Genomic DNA, 17,123 nt, shown 5'->3' on the forward strand with positions numbered 1-17,123 from the left:
TACTATTGTGTTACTATTATCAAAATAGTTCAGCTATCTTTGTCTCTTTTGTTATCAGGCATTAAAGTTGATTGTAAATGATCTGTGAAAACTGATCATTATGGTAATATATCTGACATCAGACTGTGTGGGAGTAGGAGGGGTTGGCAGCTGGACTTCTTCTTGTCTTAAACGTATGACAGTGCAGTGGCAGTATTACTTTGTCTTCATTTACTCATTTAATTTCCCTTTCTTTCAATTGCAAAATTGTTTAAAATAATTGACTCTTAATGTTCCCTTGCTTTTATTTAATTTATTTATTTTTTGTTCTTCTGTTTTAAATGTGCAGTGTAACGCAACAGCATGATATACAATTTTATGTTCTTTTGTCTGTTTATGAAAATACAAAAACTCAAACAAACAAAAAAGGTAGTTCCACAAAAGATCTATAAATTCTCCTTCAATTGTTGATGGGGTTAGGGTAAAAATGACCCGTGTATGTGCTCTGGACAGGAATAAAACTAGACGAGCCCTCAGTAGAGGGCAGAACCACGCCCTCTACTGGCGAAAACCCCGTCCTCCCTATACAAATGATGCAATATGTATCACTTTTGATCATCGTACATATCTCCCTTCCTACTTGATCTGCTGACCTGTAACTCCACAACTGAGCACGGGACCTTAGACTGCTCTTCAGTGCCAAGTTTGATTATCCTGACTTCAGCACTTGCAGAGATATCGGAATGGACATAGCCACATGCATACATACATACTTACCCAGCCAGCCAGATACCGCACCAAATGCAGTAACCCCGCTGACGTTCGTCAGGCGTGGTTAATCACTGACCAGCAAAAGTTAATGCTGACATCAGCACACCTCCATTGCAGGCATGTACAGTCCACGTGTTCACACAGCTGAATCCTTGACACCAAATCGTGAGCAGAGTACCATAATTTCTGGATTGAGTGCACCTGAATATAAGCCGCACCCACTAAATTTAAAAAGAGGAAAAAACATGTACATATATAGACCGCACTTGTCGAAAAGCCACAGGTCTCCACGTTGTAAAAGAGATATGTACACTGAAAGATTTTTTGAACTTTTAAATAAGTGCCAAACAGTGCCTGTAATACGACAGTAAATACGACAGTAAAACGCATTCAAGACGGTTCACGCTGCCGTCTCCATCTCACCATTGATTCATTGATGCCAAGCTTACGTGCATCAGCTCTACTTCCTTCTTCGACAGGCAGATCAATTGCCTTTAACTTTAAAGCTGCATCATATGCGTTTCTTCATGTGTTTTCCATGATGAGGATGTGTGCATGAAGTGCAAAATGACTGATCAGAAGAATTTAATGTGAGTGCGTTTGATTTAATTCCAACAGTTTCGTTGGTCCACTGTGACCTGTTTGGTAAATTTCATTGGTCTGATGTGATGAGGCTAAACTTGTTGGCGACAAAACTGAATTTCCCTTTGGGGATGAATAAAGTGATTCTGATTCTGACATGAAGCTCACCCGTAAAAATCTATACATTAGCCACATCATTGTATCAGCCGCAGGGTTCAAAGCGTGTGAAAAAAGTAGTGGCCTAATAGTCCGGAAAGTATGGTAAATGCAGATCAGTGTCAAGAAAATGTATCTGCTAAAAGCTCTATGAATGTATTGTAGTGCACGTTTGTGTCCACCAACTTTACAAACTTATGCTGTAATTGCTGTTTAGTGAATACTGTAGCTTTGAATACCAAAAAATTACATTTACTGTATCATTATGCAACAAGACATGCAAGAATCTGTTTATTAACAGCCCATTATGTTTTGTACAGGTATATGGCTCCAGAGGTCCTGGACGACTCCATAAACATGAAACATTTTGAGTCTTTCAAGCGAGCGGACATCTACGCCATGGGCCTGGTCTTCTGGGAGATCGCCAGCCGCTGCTCTATGGGAGGTGAGGATCAAATTTTAAAACATGGCAGAGATGGAATCATTAATTACATGAATGGGAGGTTGACAAATTAAATGAGAAAAAGATAGATGAATGGACCAGATGAGGAACAGTGATAATTATGCAAATGTTAACACACTACTATCTGCATAGATGAAGGGAAGACACATAATTAGACCAACAGGTACATGTCATGTTTTCCCATCATGTTTTCTGACAGGTATTCATGAGGACTACCAGCTGCCTTACTATGACCTGGTACAGTCAGATCCATCAGTGGAGGAGATGAGGAAGGTAGTTTGTGAGCAGAAGCTTCGACCCAACATTCCTAACCGCTGGCAGAGTTGTGAGGTAAGACAGATGATGCTATACCTGAGTGTAACTCTTTACAAACATGTTTTTGAAAGTACAGTGATCCCTATTGCGGGTTACGTTCCAGACTCCCCCCGCGATAGACGAAAATCCACGAATTACCGATCATATTGTAACCCTTAAATATTGGTCGACTCACCCGTCTCCAGGGCTGTGGGTCAAGGCTTGTTACAATTCCCTTGCGTTTTTATGCTCATAGCTTTTGCTGTTTTCCATACTAAACATCCCCAGCACAACAGCACAGTTTTCTGCAGGTTTTATTCATCGCTAAGCACAACAAACGCATACCGCGTGCTTACGATTCTCCTGCTGTACCACAATTAAGTCAGCTGTACCAAAAACAACAAGAATGCAGAACCAACATCTGGAACACCGTGCAGGGAAATAAGAAAACACAAAACAATAAAATATCTGACCAAATAGTCAATGAAATAAGATCCAGGCGCAACATAAACACCAAAATAATAAACAAAATAAAGTAAATGCAAATGAACACAATCATACACAACTCCAATGCTAAAATATTTATTTTATTATTACTCCGCCAATGAACGCAGCAAAGTTATGTGACGATCAGCGTACGTTTGTCTGTGAATCTATGTGCAACATTACTTGAAAAGGGACAAATGGATTTGGATGAAATTTTCAGGGAAGGTCAGTAATGACACAAGGACCAACTGATTAGATTTTGGGAGCAATGCGGCTTATTGTCTGGATCCACGGATTTGTTAAGGATTTCCCATTGCAAGGAATGGCAGCCAGCATGACGTCACTGTAACCATGACAGCTGGTGAACTCTGTCAGTTGCCTGCTGACAATTACATGATTGTGATCCCACTACAAATCCACAGTTGCCAATTTATCAGAAATTATACAAGGAACAATTGTTTAAATTGTGGGGGTGTTTCTAAGTCCCATCAATTCCCGCTGCCCACTACATATTTAAGCCACACAATTCATTATCCGTACATAATGTACACACAAAACCATTCGAGTATGGAATGAGGAAGCCACCTCAGTCCTGCAGGATTGTTTTGAGACCACAGACTGGGGGATATTTGCAGAAGGGGCAGAGCTGGAGAGTCCCACATCTGCTATGCTCTCCTACATCAACTTCTGCTCTGAGAGTGTACCATCAACAAAGATTGTTAATGTGTTCCCAAACTGAAAACCGTACTTGAACAGCGAGGTACGTGCCCTGCTGAGAGTGTGGAAGGCTACCTTCAAGTCAGGAGATCAGCAGACTTATAAAGATGCATGGTGGTCCCTGTAGAAAGGCATCAACACGGCGCAAATACAAAGCGTATTGAGGAAGACTTTGACAACAACCCCCGAAACATGTGGCAGGGGGTCAAGAGACTCACCGGCTATAAGGACGGTCAGACGTTGTCAGAGTCCATAGACAGCATCCTGCTGGACACTCTGAACCAATTCTTCACTCGTTTTGACCAACGCAACGGACAGGCCCACACCTTCACTGCTCTTCCAGAGAGGGACGACACCCCCATCTAGTTGCAGCAGCATCAAGTCAGAGCCACCCTGAGCAGAGTCATCACAGGAAAACGTCTGGTCCAGATGGTGTCACAGGGAGAGCACTCAAGTCATGTGCAAAATCACTGGCAGAGGTTTTCATCACCATGTTAAACCTCTCGCTACTACAGTCTGCAGTGCACACCTGCCTTAAGACAGCCACCATCGTCCCTGTGCCGAAGAACACAGTGAGCTGCCTGAACGACTATCGCCCTGTTGCTCTTACCCCCATCATAACCAAATGCTTTGAAAGACTCATATCATCCCATATTTAGGCTGCTATTCTTGCTGACATCGATCCACATCAGTTTGCATACAGGGCAAGCAGGTTAACGGATGACTCCATCATCACATCTCTTCACACAGCCCTCACACACCTGGAAGGGAGTAACACCTATGTGAGGATGCTGTTTGTGGATTTCAGCTCCGCCTTCAATACAGTTCTCCTTCACAAACTGGTTATGAAGTTCAGCAACCTTGGGCTCGGCAGCTCACTGTGCTCCTGGACATCGAAGTTCCCCAGGAACAGACCCCAAAACGTCAGGATCAGAAACCACATCTCCTCACACTCATCTTGAACACCGGTACTCCACAGGAGTGTGTCCTCAGCCCCCTGTTATACTCTATTCACACACGACTGCTGTCCTGTTCACTCCAGCAACACCATCATCAAGTTTGCTGATGACCCCAACATCATAGGACTAATTAGAGACAATTATGAATCAGCCTACGGGGAGGAGGTATGCTCTCACCATAAACTAAGGAGATGGTCATGGATTTTAGGAGATCATGGTGAATGGAACACTCCACCCTCTACATCGATGGAGAGGAGGTAGAGAGGGTGGAGAGCTTCAGGTTCCTCAGGGTCCACATCTCAGGCACATGCAGGCTTTGCATTACACACTAGGTGGAGACAGCCCAACAGAGACTGTACTTCCTCAGGAAGCTGCGTCAGGCTCTTCCCCCTCAAAAGCTACTCACACACTTCTATCGCTCCACCATTGAGAGCCTACTGACCAACTGCTGTACTGCAGAGGACAGGAAGGACCTGCAACGGGTAGTGAGAGCAGCAGAGCGGGTGATTGGGACCACGCTACCTCCCCTAAGAGACATTTACACCAGCAGACTGCAGAAGAAAGCCCGGGGAATGACCAGAGTGCAATGTGCAATATTTAGGCATAGAGCAGGTCTCTAACCATAAACCGTTTCCACACTGTATATTTTGCTTTTATATTTTGGTTGTGTATATTTTTAGTGTGTTAATATTGCCTTATATAGTTTAGTTTTATTGCCGCTATGTGGAGAGTGCTAAACTGATTGTCACTGTTTTCTGTACGAGTGACAAAAAAGATCTATTCTATTCAACTTTACACATGCATAACACATGCCTGTGTTCAGCGCAAGGTCAGGGAATGAACAGTCTTGGCAAAGTACTGCGCTCTCTGAGTGCTTTTCTTGTGGAAATATATATTTTAAGGCTTTATAAACCCTCCCCACACACCGCACATAAGTGCAGAGCAACACTGTGCGCAGTGATCAGAAGTCTATGTGAAATGGGCAAGACCAGATGCGAAACGTTGCTATGCCAGGGTTCTCGCCAGCGCATTTCAGCGTAACGGCCCGTTACGCTGTCATAACAGCCCGTTACGCTGTCTAATGGGCCTTTACGCAGTCGTAATGGCCTGTTATGCTGTCAGTTTGAAAGATTATGCTGTGATTAGGGCTGCTATGCCAACGCATTTCAAAGATTACGGTGTTATGAGAGTGTGTGGCTCTGTCCTGAGAGAGGGAGAGAGAGCAGCGTGTGTGTGTGGGAGAAAGGGGGAGAGCGAGATGTCCAAGCGACCTTGAATGCAGCGCGAGCGAGAGAGCCGGCAGTCCATTCAGTCGGTGCAGTCGGTTCAGTAGAGGAGGAGAGGTGTGTAGTTGCTGGATTGGCGGTACTGTGCGGTTGATAGACAATAAAGGCTGCAGTGTTCTTTGATACGGCTGGGCTCCTGTGTCTTTGCCTCTACGGCTGCTGAGGAAGTGAAGGGGGTTAACCCCGGGCTTCCTGACCACGGTCGGGGGCCGAACAGGAAGGGTTAACACTGTGATTAGGGCCGCTGCGCTGTTATTTTGACAGATAAATGCCATGTGCATTTGTTTTTATCGACTGGGTGCCTAGCTAGGATAATTTGTCTCCCCACCTCAGCCGTACTTTCCTGTCGATTGACCCGTTCCCATCTATTGCGCATGCGCATTCCCGACTATTGCGCGTGCGCGTGCAGCAGGACCTGCCGTTACGCTGAAAAAAAATCCTGGTGAGAACCCTGTATGCACAGGAGACCGAAGAGACTGATGCTGCGGTCACTGAGCCAATGAGCGGCCAGTGCTGTCTGCTACGCATTTTATTTTGATTAAATATTCTTTAAATACATTTGTCATTTTTGTTATTTTTTATATTGTTTTCGCTTGAAAATGCTTATTTTACCGTAAAAATAATTAAAATAATTTAGCAATCACAGAGTCGGTCACTATGACTGAATTGTTGTGCTGCAGTGCACCATGTGAGTTCGGGGTGTAAGGGATTTTAATGTCATTATTGTGGTTTATGTTTGTGTGAAAGTGTTATTAGTGTTTGTGTTTTATTGTGTTTTTGTGGTTTAGTTAACCTAGTTAGTTTGGTTAAGTGTTATGTTGTCAAGACCTTGAGTGTGAAATGTAGTGTGTCTGATGACTTCCTGTCACATTTTTAATATTGCTGATATCTCTGTGTCAAAATAAAAGCAGTTACATAGTGCATAAAAGGCAGACATCTTTTCTCCAGCGTAATTCTTCAACACATCTCGCCACAATAAGAAATAAGGAAAAATATCTTTTCCACAAAATTCTGCGATATAGCGAAAAATCCGAGATACCAAATGCAATTTAAAAATCTATGATACAGTGAGACCGCGAAAAGTGAACGCAACATGGCGAGAGACCACTGTATTTTAATGTAACAGAACCTGTAATGAATATGAGCTGGACAGCCTATGTTACACTGCTCAAAAAAATTAAGGGGACACTTATTAAAAAAAAAAAAAAAACATATTTCAATGTGGGGGGAAAAACGAACTGGATATTTACATTGATATGGATTGGACAATGTGTTAGGAATGAAAAGATGCCACATTGTTTGATGGAAGTGAAAATTATCAACTCTCAAGAGGGCTAAATTCAAGACACCCCAAAATCAAACTGAAAAACTGATGTGGCAGGCTTTTCTGTCTTTCTGAAACTCCTTGGCAGCAACTCAGAATGGTATTCAGTAGTTTGTATGGCCTCCATGTGTTTGTATGCATGCCTGACAATGTCGGGACAAGCTCCTAATGAGACGACGGATGGTGTCCTGGGGTATCTCCTCCCAGAAATGGACCAGGGCATCACTGAGCTCCTGGACAGTTTGAGGAGCAACCTGATAGTGTCTGATGGAACAAAACATAATGCTCCAAAGGTGTTCTATTGGATTCAGGTGAGGTGAGCATGGGGGCCAGCTAATGGTATCAGTTCCTTCATCCTCCAGGAACTGCATGAGTTCTCCGACCACATAAGACTGGGCATTGTCGTGCACCAGAAGGAATCCAGGACCACTGCACCAATATAGGGTCTGACAGTGGGTCAAAGGATTTCATCCTGATACCTAAAGGCAGTCAGAATGCCATTGTCCAGCCTGTAGAGGTCTGTGCGTCCCGCCATGGATATGCCTCCCCAGACCATCACTGACTCGCCACCAAACCGGTCATGCTGAACAATGTTACAGGCAGCATAACATTCTCCACGGCTTCTCCAGACCTTTTCATGTCTGTCACATGGGCTCAGGGTGAACCTGCTCTCATCTGTGAAAAGCACAGGGCACCAGTGGTGGACCCACCAGTTCCTGTGTTTTATGGCAAATGCCAACCGAGCTCCACGGTGCCGGTCAGCGAGCACAGGGCCCACTATAGGATGTCGGGCCCTCAGACTACCCTCATTAAATCTCTTTCTGATTGTTTGATCAGAGACATTCACACCAGTGGTCTGCTGGAGGTCATTTTGTAGGGCTATAGCAGTGTTCATCCTGTTCCTCCTTGCACAAAGGAGCAGATACCTGTCCTGCTGATGGGTTAAGGACCTTCTACAGTCCTGTCCAGCTCTCCTAGACAAACTGCCTGTCTCCTTGAATCTCCTCCATGCTCTTGAGACTGTGCTGGGAGACACAGCAAACCTTCTGGCAATGGCACACACTGATGTGCCATCCTGGAGGAGTTGGACTGTCTGTGGAACTTCTGTAGGGTCCAGGTATCGCCTCATGCTTCCAGAAGTGACTCCGACCCTAGCCAAATGCAAAACTAGTGAAAAACGGTCTGAAAACATTAGGAAAGAAAAAAATGTCAGTGGCCTTCACCTGTAAACTCATTCCTGGTTTGGGGGTTGTCTCATTGTTACCCCTCTAGTGCATCTGTTGTTAATTTTATGAACACCAAAGCAGCTGAAACTGACTAAAAAGCCCCTCAGTTACTTACTTGACCAGATCAGTATCCCACGTTTGACTGACTTGATGCAGTGCTTAGATTAAAAAGTGTTCCTTTAATTTTTTTTGAGCAGTGTATAAATGTGCCTGCTGTGATCCTCTTTTTATCCCTCAAAATATTCACAGAAAATATTGTGCATACAACTATACATTTGCAAATTTAGTATGTGTACATACATTATCAAAAATATTATATAAATCTCGATATAAATGTTGTAACAGATCAGAATGCACAGAGCAGGTGTCACACATTGTCATATTCTGTTGTCTAACTTGAACCCCAGTTTTCGTACCTCAGCCAGCTTTTTGTCTGGCAGCATCCAGACAACAAATGATGTTTGTGATCTGTAATTAACATGTTTTCTTTTTGGTATGCATTCTCTATGGGTTCTACATTTTAATTCAAATTTTTGTTTTTACCAGAATAGTCACACATCTGCAATAAAATGGTCTAAAGAAATTGCCCTCTAAATTTGAGCTCATGTGACCTCTCTGAGTAAAAGGTGCAGTATTCATTTGGAAATTGAAGTTTTAGTCCCTGGTGTTTCTAAAGAGAGCTTAACAACATCAGTACAGTATATTTTATATTACACCACACAAGTCTATTCTTTCTTATTCCTGATCTTTCCCATCTCAGTGACAAAGTAGAAGTAAAGTAGAACTGGTGGTTAGAGTAAGCTTTTGTTTCACTAATTTTTACTTCTCAATCTGTTTCTGCAGAGTTTTATATAAAACCCTAAAATGCAGATGGTATCCTAATTATATCGCATAACATCTCCAGTCAGAACAGGTGCAAATATTGCCCAAAACCGATGTATTAACCCCTTAAGCTTCAGTGTACCGCCGGTGGTACACCTACTAATTTGCATAGGAATTTCAAGAATGTCCGACGGCTGCAAACACGATTATACAAACACTATACGCCGATGGAAAGCTTAGATTCTCATGAATCCGCCGGTATAAACCACTTTCAGATGCGATTACCACAGCGGGTGAGAAAAACACATTTGTCCGACAAAAACGAATATTCATCCATCCGTTCTCTATACACGGCTTCAACGCACACAGCGCGACTCACATTTCCGGGTTTATTATTACACACAAAAAAAAAGATTCCACAAAAAACGGCCATAATCCAACCTTTTACATCCAGATGACACAAGCCAGTAAACTATTTTATCCAAAACATGTCCTGAAGTCGGTATAAAATCCCCGAATCGGTCATTTTCAAGGAAATGCACCTCGCGATGCCCGTCCAATATTCCCTGTATTTTTCGTAATTTTTTTTATTTAAAAATAGAATATTAGCGATTTTTTGTACTGAAAACGGCTGGAATTGACTGAAGCTTAAAGGGTTAATAGACTGCAGAAATGCTTCTCTTCTTAGTTAGCCACCTTGGCTTCAAACAAAGACAAACACACGAGCAAACAGCAGCTGATGTTGTATCACTATCAATGATTATTATAGAGGTGGGCCAGGCACAGTGTGTGAACATAGCGGAGGATTTCTGAGAAATAAGGGATTCCTCCTGTGTTTGAGGTGCGCCGATGAAAGCATGTACAAACAAAGCTCCTCAAAAGTCCAGCAGTGACTACTATAATTACAACTTTTAATGATGAATTATAAAGGTGTAGATGGAGATTCTCTTCGTGTAGTCTCTCAATATACTAAACATTTGTTTTCAGCACTGCTTGTTTTCCAAACACATGCGCTGTTGCCTGTGGCCAGTTCACACAATCACAAAGTGTGGGCTGCACACAGACAGTCCACACAGACCCTGGCAGTCTTGGGCAGATGACAAAATTTACACCTTGCATACTCTTGTATAAGCTTCTTCTTTACACTGTATTTTAATTTTATTTTGTATATTTTCTGACGTGCTGAACTTCTGCATGAAAGGAGGCCCTTTAAACTTGTGATTATTTATGATGTAGGTACTTCCAGTAAAAAGAATAAAGATAACAAAGCAGATATGAATCCATACATTTATGATGAAGAAATAGGTGATCCTGTTTTATCCCCTATATCTACTCCTGGAAAGAGCAGAAAACTTTGCTAAGCACTGCACAAACTTACTGAAGCTGCAGTTAGCCATTATCCTCTTGTGACATTTACATGTAGTCTTTTGTTCACATTCACACTTCAGCTGGTTTCAATGATTTTTCTGGAGCTAAACACAGGAATACCTAGATGAACTCATATGCACTTTACACACAATAAGAGCTATTCAAGGTCACAAAACAGTGATGCACACTGACCCACAGACTGTAATGATGATACTTATCCAGACGGATGAAAAGATTTCACAAATTGAAACTTGTCTGTACCTACAGATACCAACTCAGATTATGGAGTGTGGATAACCTAGTGAAAACCGAGCTTGATCTGTTGTCAGCAAAAACGTGCCTTTGATAATGCGTGCTGGGGCTTCCGGTTTGGCAGTAGATGGAGTAGGTACGCAGTTCGCTAGCTCCCACGACCTTTAAAGATTTTTGTGTAAAAACAACCCGTTTATTGGTTCTCAAGGTCCTCATTTTTATCGGCAAGATTTTTAGCAGCTTTGACTCACTTTTTGGAATGTCAAAGTCTGGGAAGCAGTCAAAGGACTCGCACGCGGTCACCTCGGTGGATACGAGCAGCAGCATGGCTAGCTTAACGGTTCAGCACATCACTGAGCTCCTGGAGCAGCACCGGGCATCTCTGACCACCGATTTTGAGACTTCTTTCGCCTCATTTGAAGAGAAGCTTGATCAGATCCTGGTTTCTGGTCATGGTAAGCGCATCGCGGACTTGGAGGCTAACACGGGGGAGGTCGGCAGTCATCTGGACCGCAGCGAAGCCGCCTGCGCCTCTCTCCAGGAGGAGACCAAATGGCTGTGGTCCAGGCTGGCTGAGCTGGAGGGCCGCAGCCGGAGACAAAACATCCGCATTGTCGGCCTTCCTGAAGATACCGAGGACGGTCGCCCCACTGCCTTCTTCTCCCAGTTCCTCGTAGATGGCGTGCTCCCCTCAGCCCAGGAGCTGGACCACGCCCATCGCAGCCCTGTCGCCAAGCCTGGTTCGGGCTCGAGGCCGCGCATGGTGGTAATCCGTTTTCATCGCTACCAGGTCAAAGACGCGGTCATCAGGGAGGCGCGCAAGCATGACAGCCTGGAGTATGCCGGCCACAAGATCCGGATCTACGAAGACTACACCGCGGATGTCCTGAAACAACGTTACGAGTACAAGGAGGTCATGGCTGAACTTTACAAGCGCGGTCTCTGTCCATCTCTCCTCTACCCCGCGAGGCTGCGCGTCACGCTGTCTAGTGGTGAGAGGAGATGGCTCCCCTCTGTGGCCCACGCGGCTAACTTCCTGAAGACCATGGATGGTGGCCCGTCTTCTCCTCCGTGATCGGGTTCCGAGCAACACTCCTCTGTTTTCCCCCTTGGACTTGCCAGTCGGTTCTGTGAGTAATGTACTGCTCCCCCCTCTCCCCCCGGCCGCGCAACATGGAGCGCAGATGTTGTCTGTTATATTTTATAAAGCTGTTGCTCATTTGTTTACTGAAAGGGTTTGTTATAAATGCTGCTTGATGTCGGGAAGAATCCTATTGTTATTATAATTATATTATTATTATTATTATTAATATTATTAATAGTAATATTATTATTATTATTACTGTTATTATTATGTTAAAAGACTGCTGCGGATATATATTTAAGCGGTCTGATAGTCTTTTTGGGTTGTTTTTACTATCTTTTATTCTCAATGTTATGTGGGACTTGGCAGGCTTAGGAAGCAGGCTTCTTAGGTTAGTCATGGAAAGACTGGAGGCCTTGATGTCCTATCAAGCCTCATCGTGGGTTTTACAAGTGCAGTTTTGGAATGTGAAGGGGCTGAACCACCCAGTGAAACGGACCAAAGTAATCTCCCACTTAAAACAACTTAAAGCAGCAATTGTATTTCTCCAGGAAACCCATCTCCGTCCCTCTGATCAGTGCAGGCTGGAGAGAGCTTGGACTGGGCAGGGTTTTCATTCCACATTTGGCGGCAAGGCCAGGGGCACTGCAATCCTTATAGACCAACATATTTCCTTTGTTTCCTCTCAAGTTACAGGAACGGTCGATTTATTATTGTTTCAGGGAAGTTGGGGGACAGAAATGTCACCATGGCCAACCTCTATGCCCCAAATACAGACGACGTACAATTTTTCCAGAGCTTCTTTTCCAGACTTTCCAACCTCGAATCACACTCCTTGATCCTTGGTGGAGATTTCAATTGTTTTATGAATGAGAACTTGGATCGTTCCCCTCCCAAACATGCCATCTTAAGTAAATCAGCTAGGTTAATTAAATCATTCCTGTCTGATTGCAGCTTCTCCAACACCTGGCGTTTCCTCTACCCCTCCAGCAGAGAATACTCTTTCTTCTCCCATGTCCACCAAACATATTCGCGGATTGACTATTTCTTCCTAGATAACTCCCTGCTTCCAAATCTTAATCACTGCAGCTATGAGGGTATAGTTCTTTCTGACCATGCGCCAGTTGTCCTTAATCTTTCTTTCTCTGGAACTGTGAAGACAAGGAGGCATTGGAGGTTGAACCCATCTCTACTTGTGGATGAAAACTTCTCACTCCACATTTCCAGTCACATTAAGCTGTTTCTTCAAGATAACGATACCCCAGGTATGTCTTAAAAAGTGATCTGGGAAGCATTGAAGGCTTACTTGAGGGGTGAAATCATATCATTTGCTGCTCACAAAACTAAGACTTCTAAAAGGAGGCAGGCAGACATTGTGGACCAGATTTTGTGCATTGATAGGCAGCATTCCATTTCTCTCTTTATACATAGAGCGTCTAAAACTACAGTCTGAGTCAATCTCCTCACCTCCCGTCATGTGGACGGTCAGCTTCTTAGAATCAAGTGTACTTTTTACGAGCATGGGGAGAAGTCAGGCAGGTTATTGGCTAACCAATTGCGGGGTCTTAGAGCTCGGCAGGTCATCCCTGGTGTCCGATCTAATGATGGTTCTGTATCCTCAAATCCGAAAATAATCAATGAGAGATTCTGGTCTTTTTTTTCTAATCTTTATACCTCAGACTCTACACCAGATAGCGACATGATGGAAAACTTTTTCCATAATTTAGATATGTCCTCACTGACAAAAAACCAGAAGAACAAACTAGAGGCTCCAATCACCCAGAGCGAGATACTGAAATCAATATCCTCCATGCAAACAGGTAAAGCCCCTGGTCCTGATGGGTTACCACCAGAGCTTTACAAGAAACTGGCAGCAGACCTATCTCCCTTTCTCTGTTCGGTGTTTGCTGACTCTTTTGATTCCGGTGCACTCCCTCCCACATTTAGCCAAGCCTGCATCTCCTTGTTGCTAAAAAAAAGAAAAGGACCCTTTAGATTGCTCCTCATATCGGCCCATTTCTTTACTGAGCACAGATGTTAAAATCTTAGCGAAAGTTCTGGCAAGCCGATAAGAAGATGTCCTTCCTTTCATTATTTCACCCGACCAAACTGGGTTCATAAAGGCCCGACATTCTTTTTATAACATCCGGAGACTAACATAATTTACTCCAGTGAGAAAGACAAGCAGGAATGCCTTCTGTCTGTTGACGCTGAAAAGGCGTTCGACAGAGTAGAGTGGCACTTTCTCTTCCGAGCTCTTTCCAGTTTTGGTTTTGGGCCCTTATTCTCATCATGGATCAAACGGCTCCATCAGTCTCCCTCTACCTTGGTCTTAACTAATGGCCTGTACTCTCATCCATTTGATCTACACAGAGGAACATGGCAGGGCTGCCCTCTTAGTCCGCTTCTCTTTGCCATTGCCATAGAGCCACTGGCTATAGCTATCCGTAGCAACAGTGGTATAAAGGGTATTCGAAGGGGAGGCGTAGAGCACAAGGTCTCCCTTTATGCAGATGACCTTCTTTACATTTCAGACCCTAACAGCTCCCTTCCTGAAGCTCTTACACTTTTCGAAACGTATGGCCATATATCTGGATACAAGATCAATCTGGGCAAAAGTGAACTATTTCCAGTTAGCAAATGCGCACACATGGCAGTTGGCATAGTTTCCAAATTCAAAGTAGTGGCTGAACGATTTACTTATCTTGGCGTTTGTGTCACAAGAACATATAGGGACCTTTTCAAGCACAACTTCCTCAACCTGATTTACCAAGCCAAGATTTCTCTATCAAAGTGGTCCCCTCTCACACTCTCTTATCGGTAGGATTAATTCGATTAAAATGACCATACTTCCTAAATTTTTATATCTTTTTCAATGTCTCCCCATTTTGATCCCCAAATCTTTTTTTAACCCCTTAAGCTTCAGTGTACCGCCGGCGGTACACCTACTAATTTGCATAGGAATTTCAAGAATGTCCGATGGCTGCAAACGCAATTATACAAACACTATACGCCGATGGAAAGCTTAGATTCTCATGAATCCGCCGGTATAAACCACTTTCAGATGCGATTACCACAGCGGGTGAGAAAAACACATTTGTCTGACAAAAACGAATATTCATCCATCCGTTCATTATTACACACAGAAAAAAAGATTCCACAAAAAACGGCCATAATCCAACCTTTTACATCCAGATGACACAAGCCAGTAAACTATTTTGTCCAAAACATGTCCTGAAGTCGGTATAAAATCCCCGAATTGGTCGTTTTCCAGGAAATGCACCTCGCGATGCCCGTCCAATATTCCCCGTATTTTCCGTAATTTTTGTTTAATTTAAAAATAGAATATTAGTGTTTTTTTGTACTGAAAACGGCTGGAATTGACTGCAGCTTAAAGGGTTAAAACCCTTGACTCTCTGCTTGATTCTTACATTTGGAACGGCAAGCCACCGAGACTGCGCAGTGTGTTCCTGCAGAGGCCAAAGCAGGAGGGGGGATTGGCTCTCCCCAATTTCCAGTTTTACTATTGGGCGGCCAATATTCGCTGCATTTTACACTGGGTGTACTTTCATCGGAACCCCTCCCCCCCTGTGTGGGTGACGATGGAAGCTGGTGCATCAGGTTCAGTTTCTCTCCCTGCTCTTGTAGGCGCTGCACTCCCTGCTTCTTTAACTGGCCTCCATGGTAACATGGTCGTCAGGGAGTCTTTGCTGATATGGCTTCAGTTCCGAAAACACTTTGGACTTTAGAGCATGTCACTTAAGTCCCACAATGCTGCCAATCATTTCTTCGCCCGCTCTACATTAGACGGAGCCTTTAATATTTGGTATGATAAGAATCTTAGGTGTTTTGGGGATCTATTTATGAATGGAAACTTTGCTTCTTTCTCCCAATTCAGCCAAACTTTTTGTCTTCCCCGCTCCCATTTCTTTCGGTTCCTCCTTCATTCAGAAACTGATTCCAAACTTCCCAGAAGAACCCCCAGCAAACCATTTAGATGCACTTCTTTCCTTCCAACGTCAAGAAGTATTTTATCCAAGCTTTACAATGCTGTCTCCAACATACACAGCCGTCCCTTTGCAGCAATCAGAAAAGCATGGGAGCAAGATCTTGGTTCCCCATTTCCAGATCCTACATGGAACCTCATTCTCAAGTGTATCAATTCTTCCTCTGTATGTGCCAGGCATTCACTCTTACAGTTTAAAGTAGTTGACCGGATCCATATCTCTAAGACTAAGCTAGCCCGCATTTACCCAGACGCTGACTCCATATGTGATAGGTGCAGATCTGCCCCTGGTTCCCTCCTCCACATGTATTGGTCCTGCCCCTCCCTGTCCAATTACTGGACATCATACTTTCAGTCTATTTCCAAGGTGCTTAGCCATCAAATCCCTCCAAACCCTCCGACTGCCATCTTCGGTCTGCCTCTGGATGGTGACCTGCCAAAAGCTAAAAATGAGATCCTGGCCTTCTCCTCATTAATAGCCCGCAGAGCCATCATTCTACGATGGAAAGACCATTTATCCTTTTCACACTGGATTGCTGATATGATGACACTTCTGTGTCTCGAAAAATCTCACTGCACTATTTCAGGATCACTCAACAGGTTTCTCATGCTTTGGCGTCCCTTCCTAGATTTCTTAAACAAACCTACAACAATAATTTCAGAGTCCCCCCCCCCTCCCATTTGTGTGTGGGATGTTGTTGTTTTTTGTCTACTTTTTTTTCCTTTTTTTTTCTCATGGGGTGTGGGTAAGTGGGTGGGTAAGTGGGTAGGTGTGCACTTTATTGTTGTGTTCCAGCACTACCGTTCTCTTGACTGAGAGTGCCGCACATGTTAAGAGTAAAAAAAAAAAAAAAAGAAAAGTCACTTTGTTAGTGCCTGATGTTTTCATGTTGAACTGTGAAATCTCAATAAAAAGACCTTTGAAAGATAATGCGTGCTGAACACGCAATTGTGTGGTTTGTTGACAAACCACACAATTTGTCACTTTAGTCCAGTCCTCAGAACACACTGTCGCACTGCATGAATGTACTTTATAAAATGTTTGTTTTTGCAGCATGTTTTTTTGCTACAAAATAAGTGCAATCTTTTGCAAGAAAGACTTTGAATGAGCTACTCAACCAGCAGAAATTTTTAGATATAATCAGTACCTGTTTTGTAAATGTTAGGCTTCCAAGAATAGTATTCACCTAATGTAATGCAAAAATAGTCTTAACACACAAACACACTCTGTTGGTACAGGCTACTTACTGAAATTATTTAGTCACTAATATTTTTAATGGATTTGTCCCATAACCACACAAAGAGACGAACACATTGTCTTAAGTTCTACTACGTACTAGAGAACATT

General features: G+C 43.4%; 1 protein-coding gene across 1 annotated transcript in view; it reads left to right on the forward strand.

Moving 5' to 3' along the window:
- The window catches only part of tgfbr1b (transforming growth factor, beta receptor 1 b), a 147,303-nt gene that overhangs the window by 117,372 nt on the left and 12,808 nt on the right, over positions 1-17,123 (forward strand). Inside the window, exons 7-8 of the mRNA XM_051940818.1 lie at positions 1,809-1,933; positions 2,151-2,281. Coding sequence (XP_051796778.1) covers positions 1,809-1,933; positions 2,151-2,281 — 256 coding nt within the window. The remainder of the gene's footprint in view (positions 1-1,808; positions 1,934-2,150; positions 2,282-17,123) is intronic.

Source organism: Acanthochromis polyacanthus, chromosome 20 (assembly GCF_021347895.1).
Source record: "Acanthochromis polyacanthus isolate Apoly-LR-REF ecotype Palm Island chromosome 20, KAUST_Apoly_ChrSc, whole genome shotgun sequence".
NCBI lineage: Eukaryota > Metazoa > Chordata > Actinopteri > Pomacentridae > Acanthochromis > Acanthochromis polyacanthus.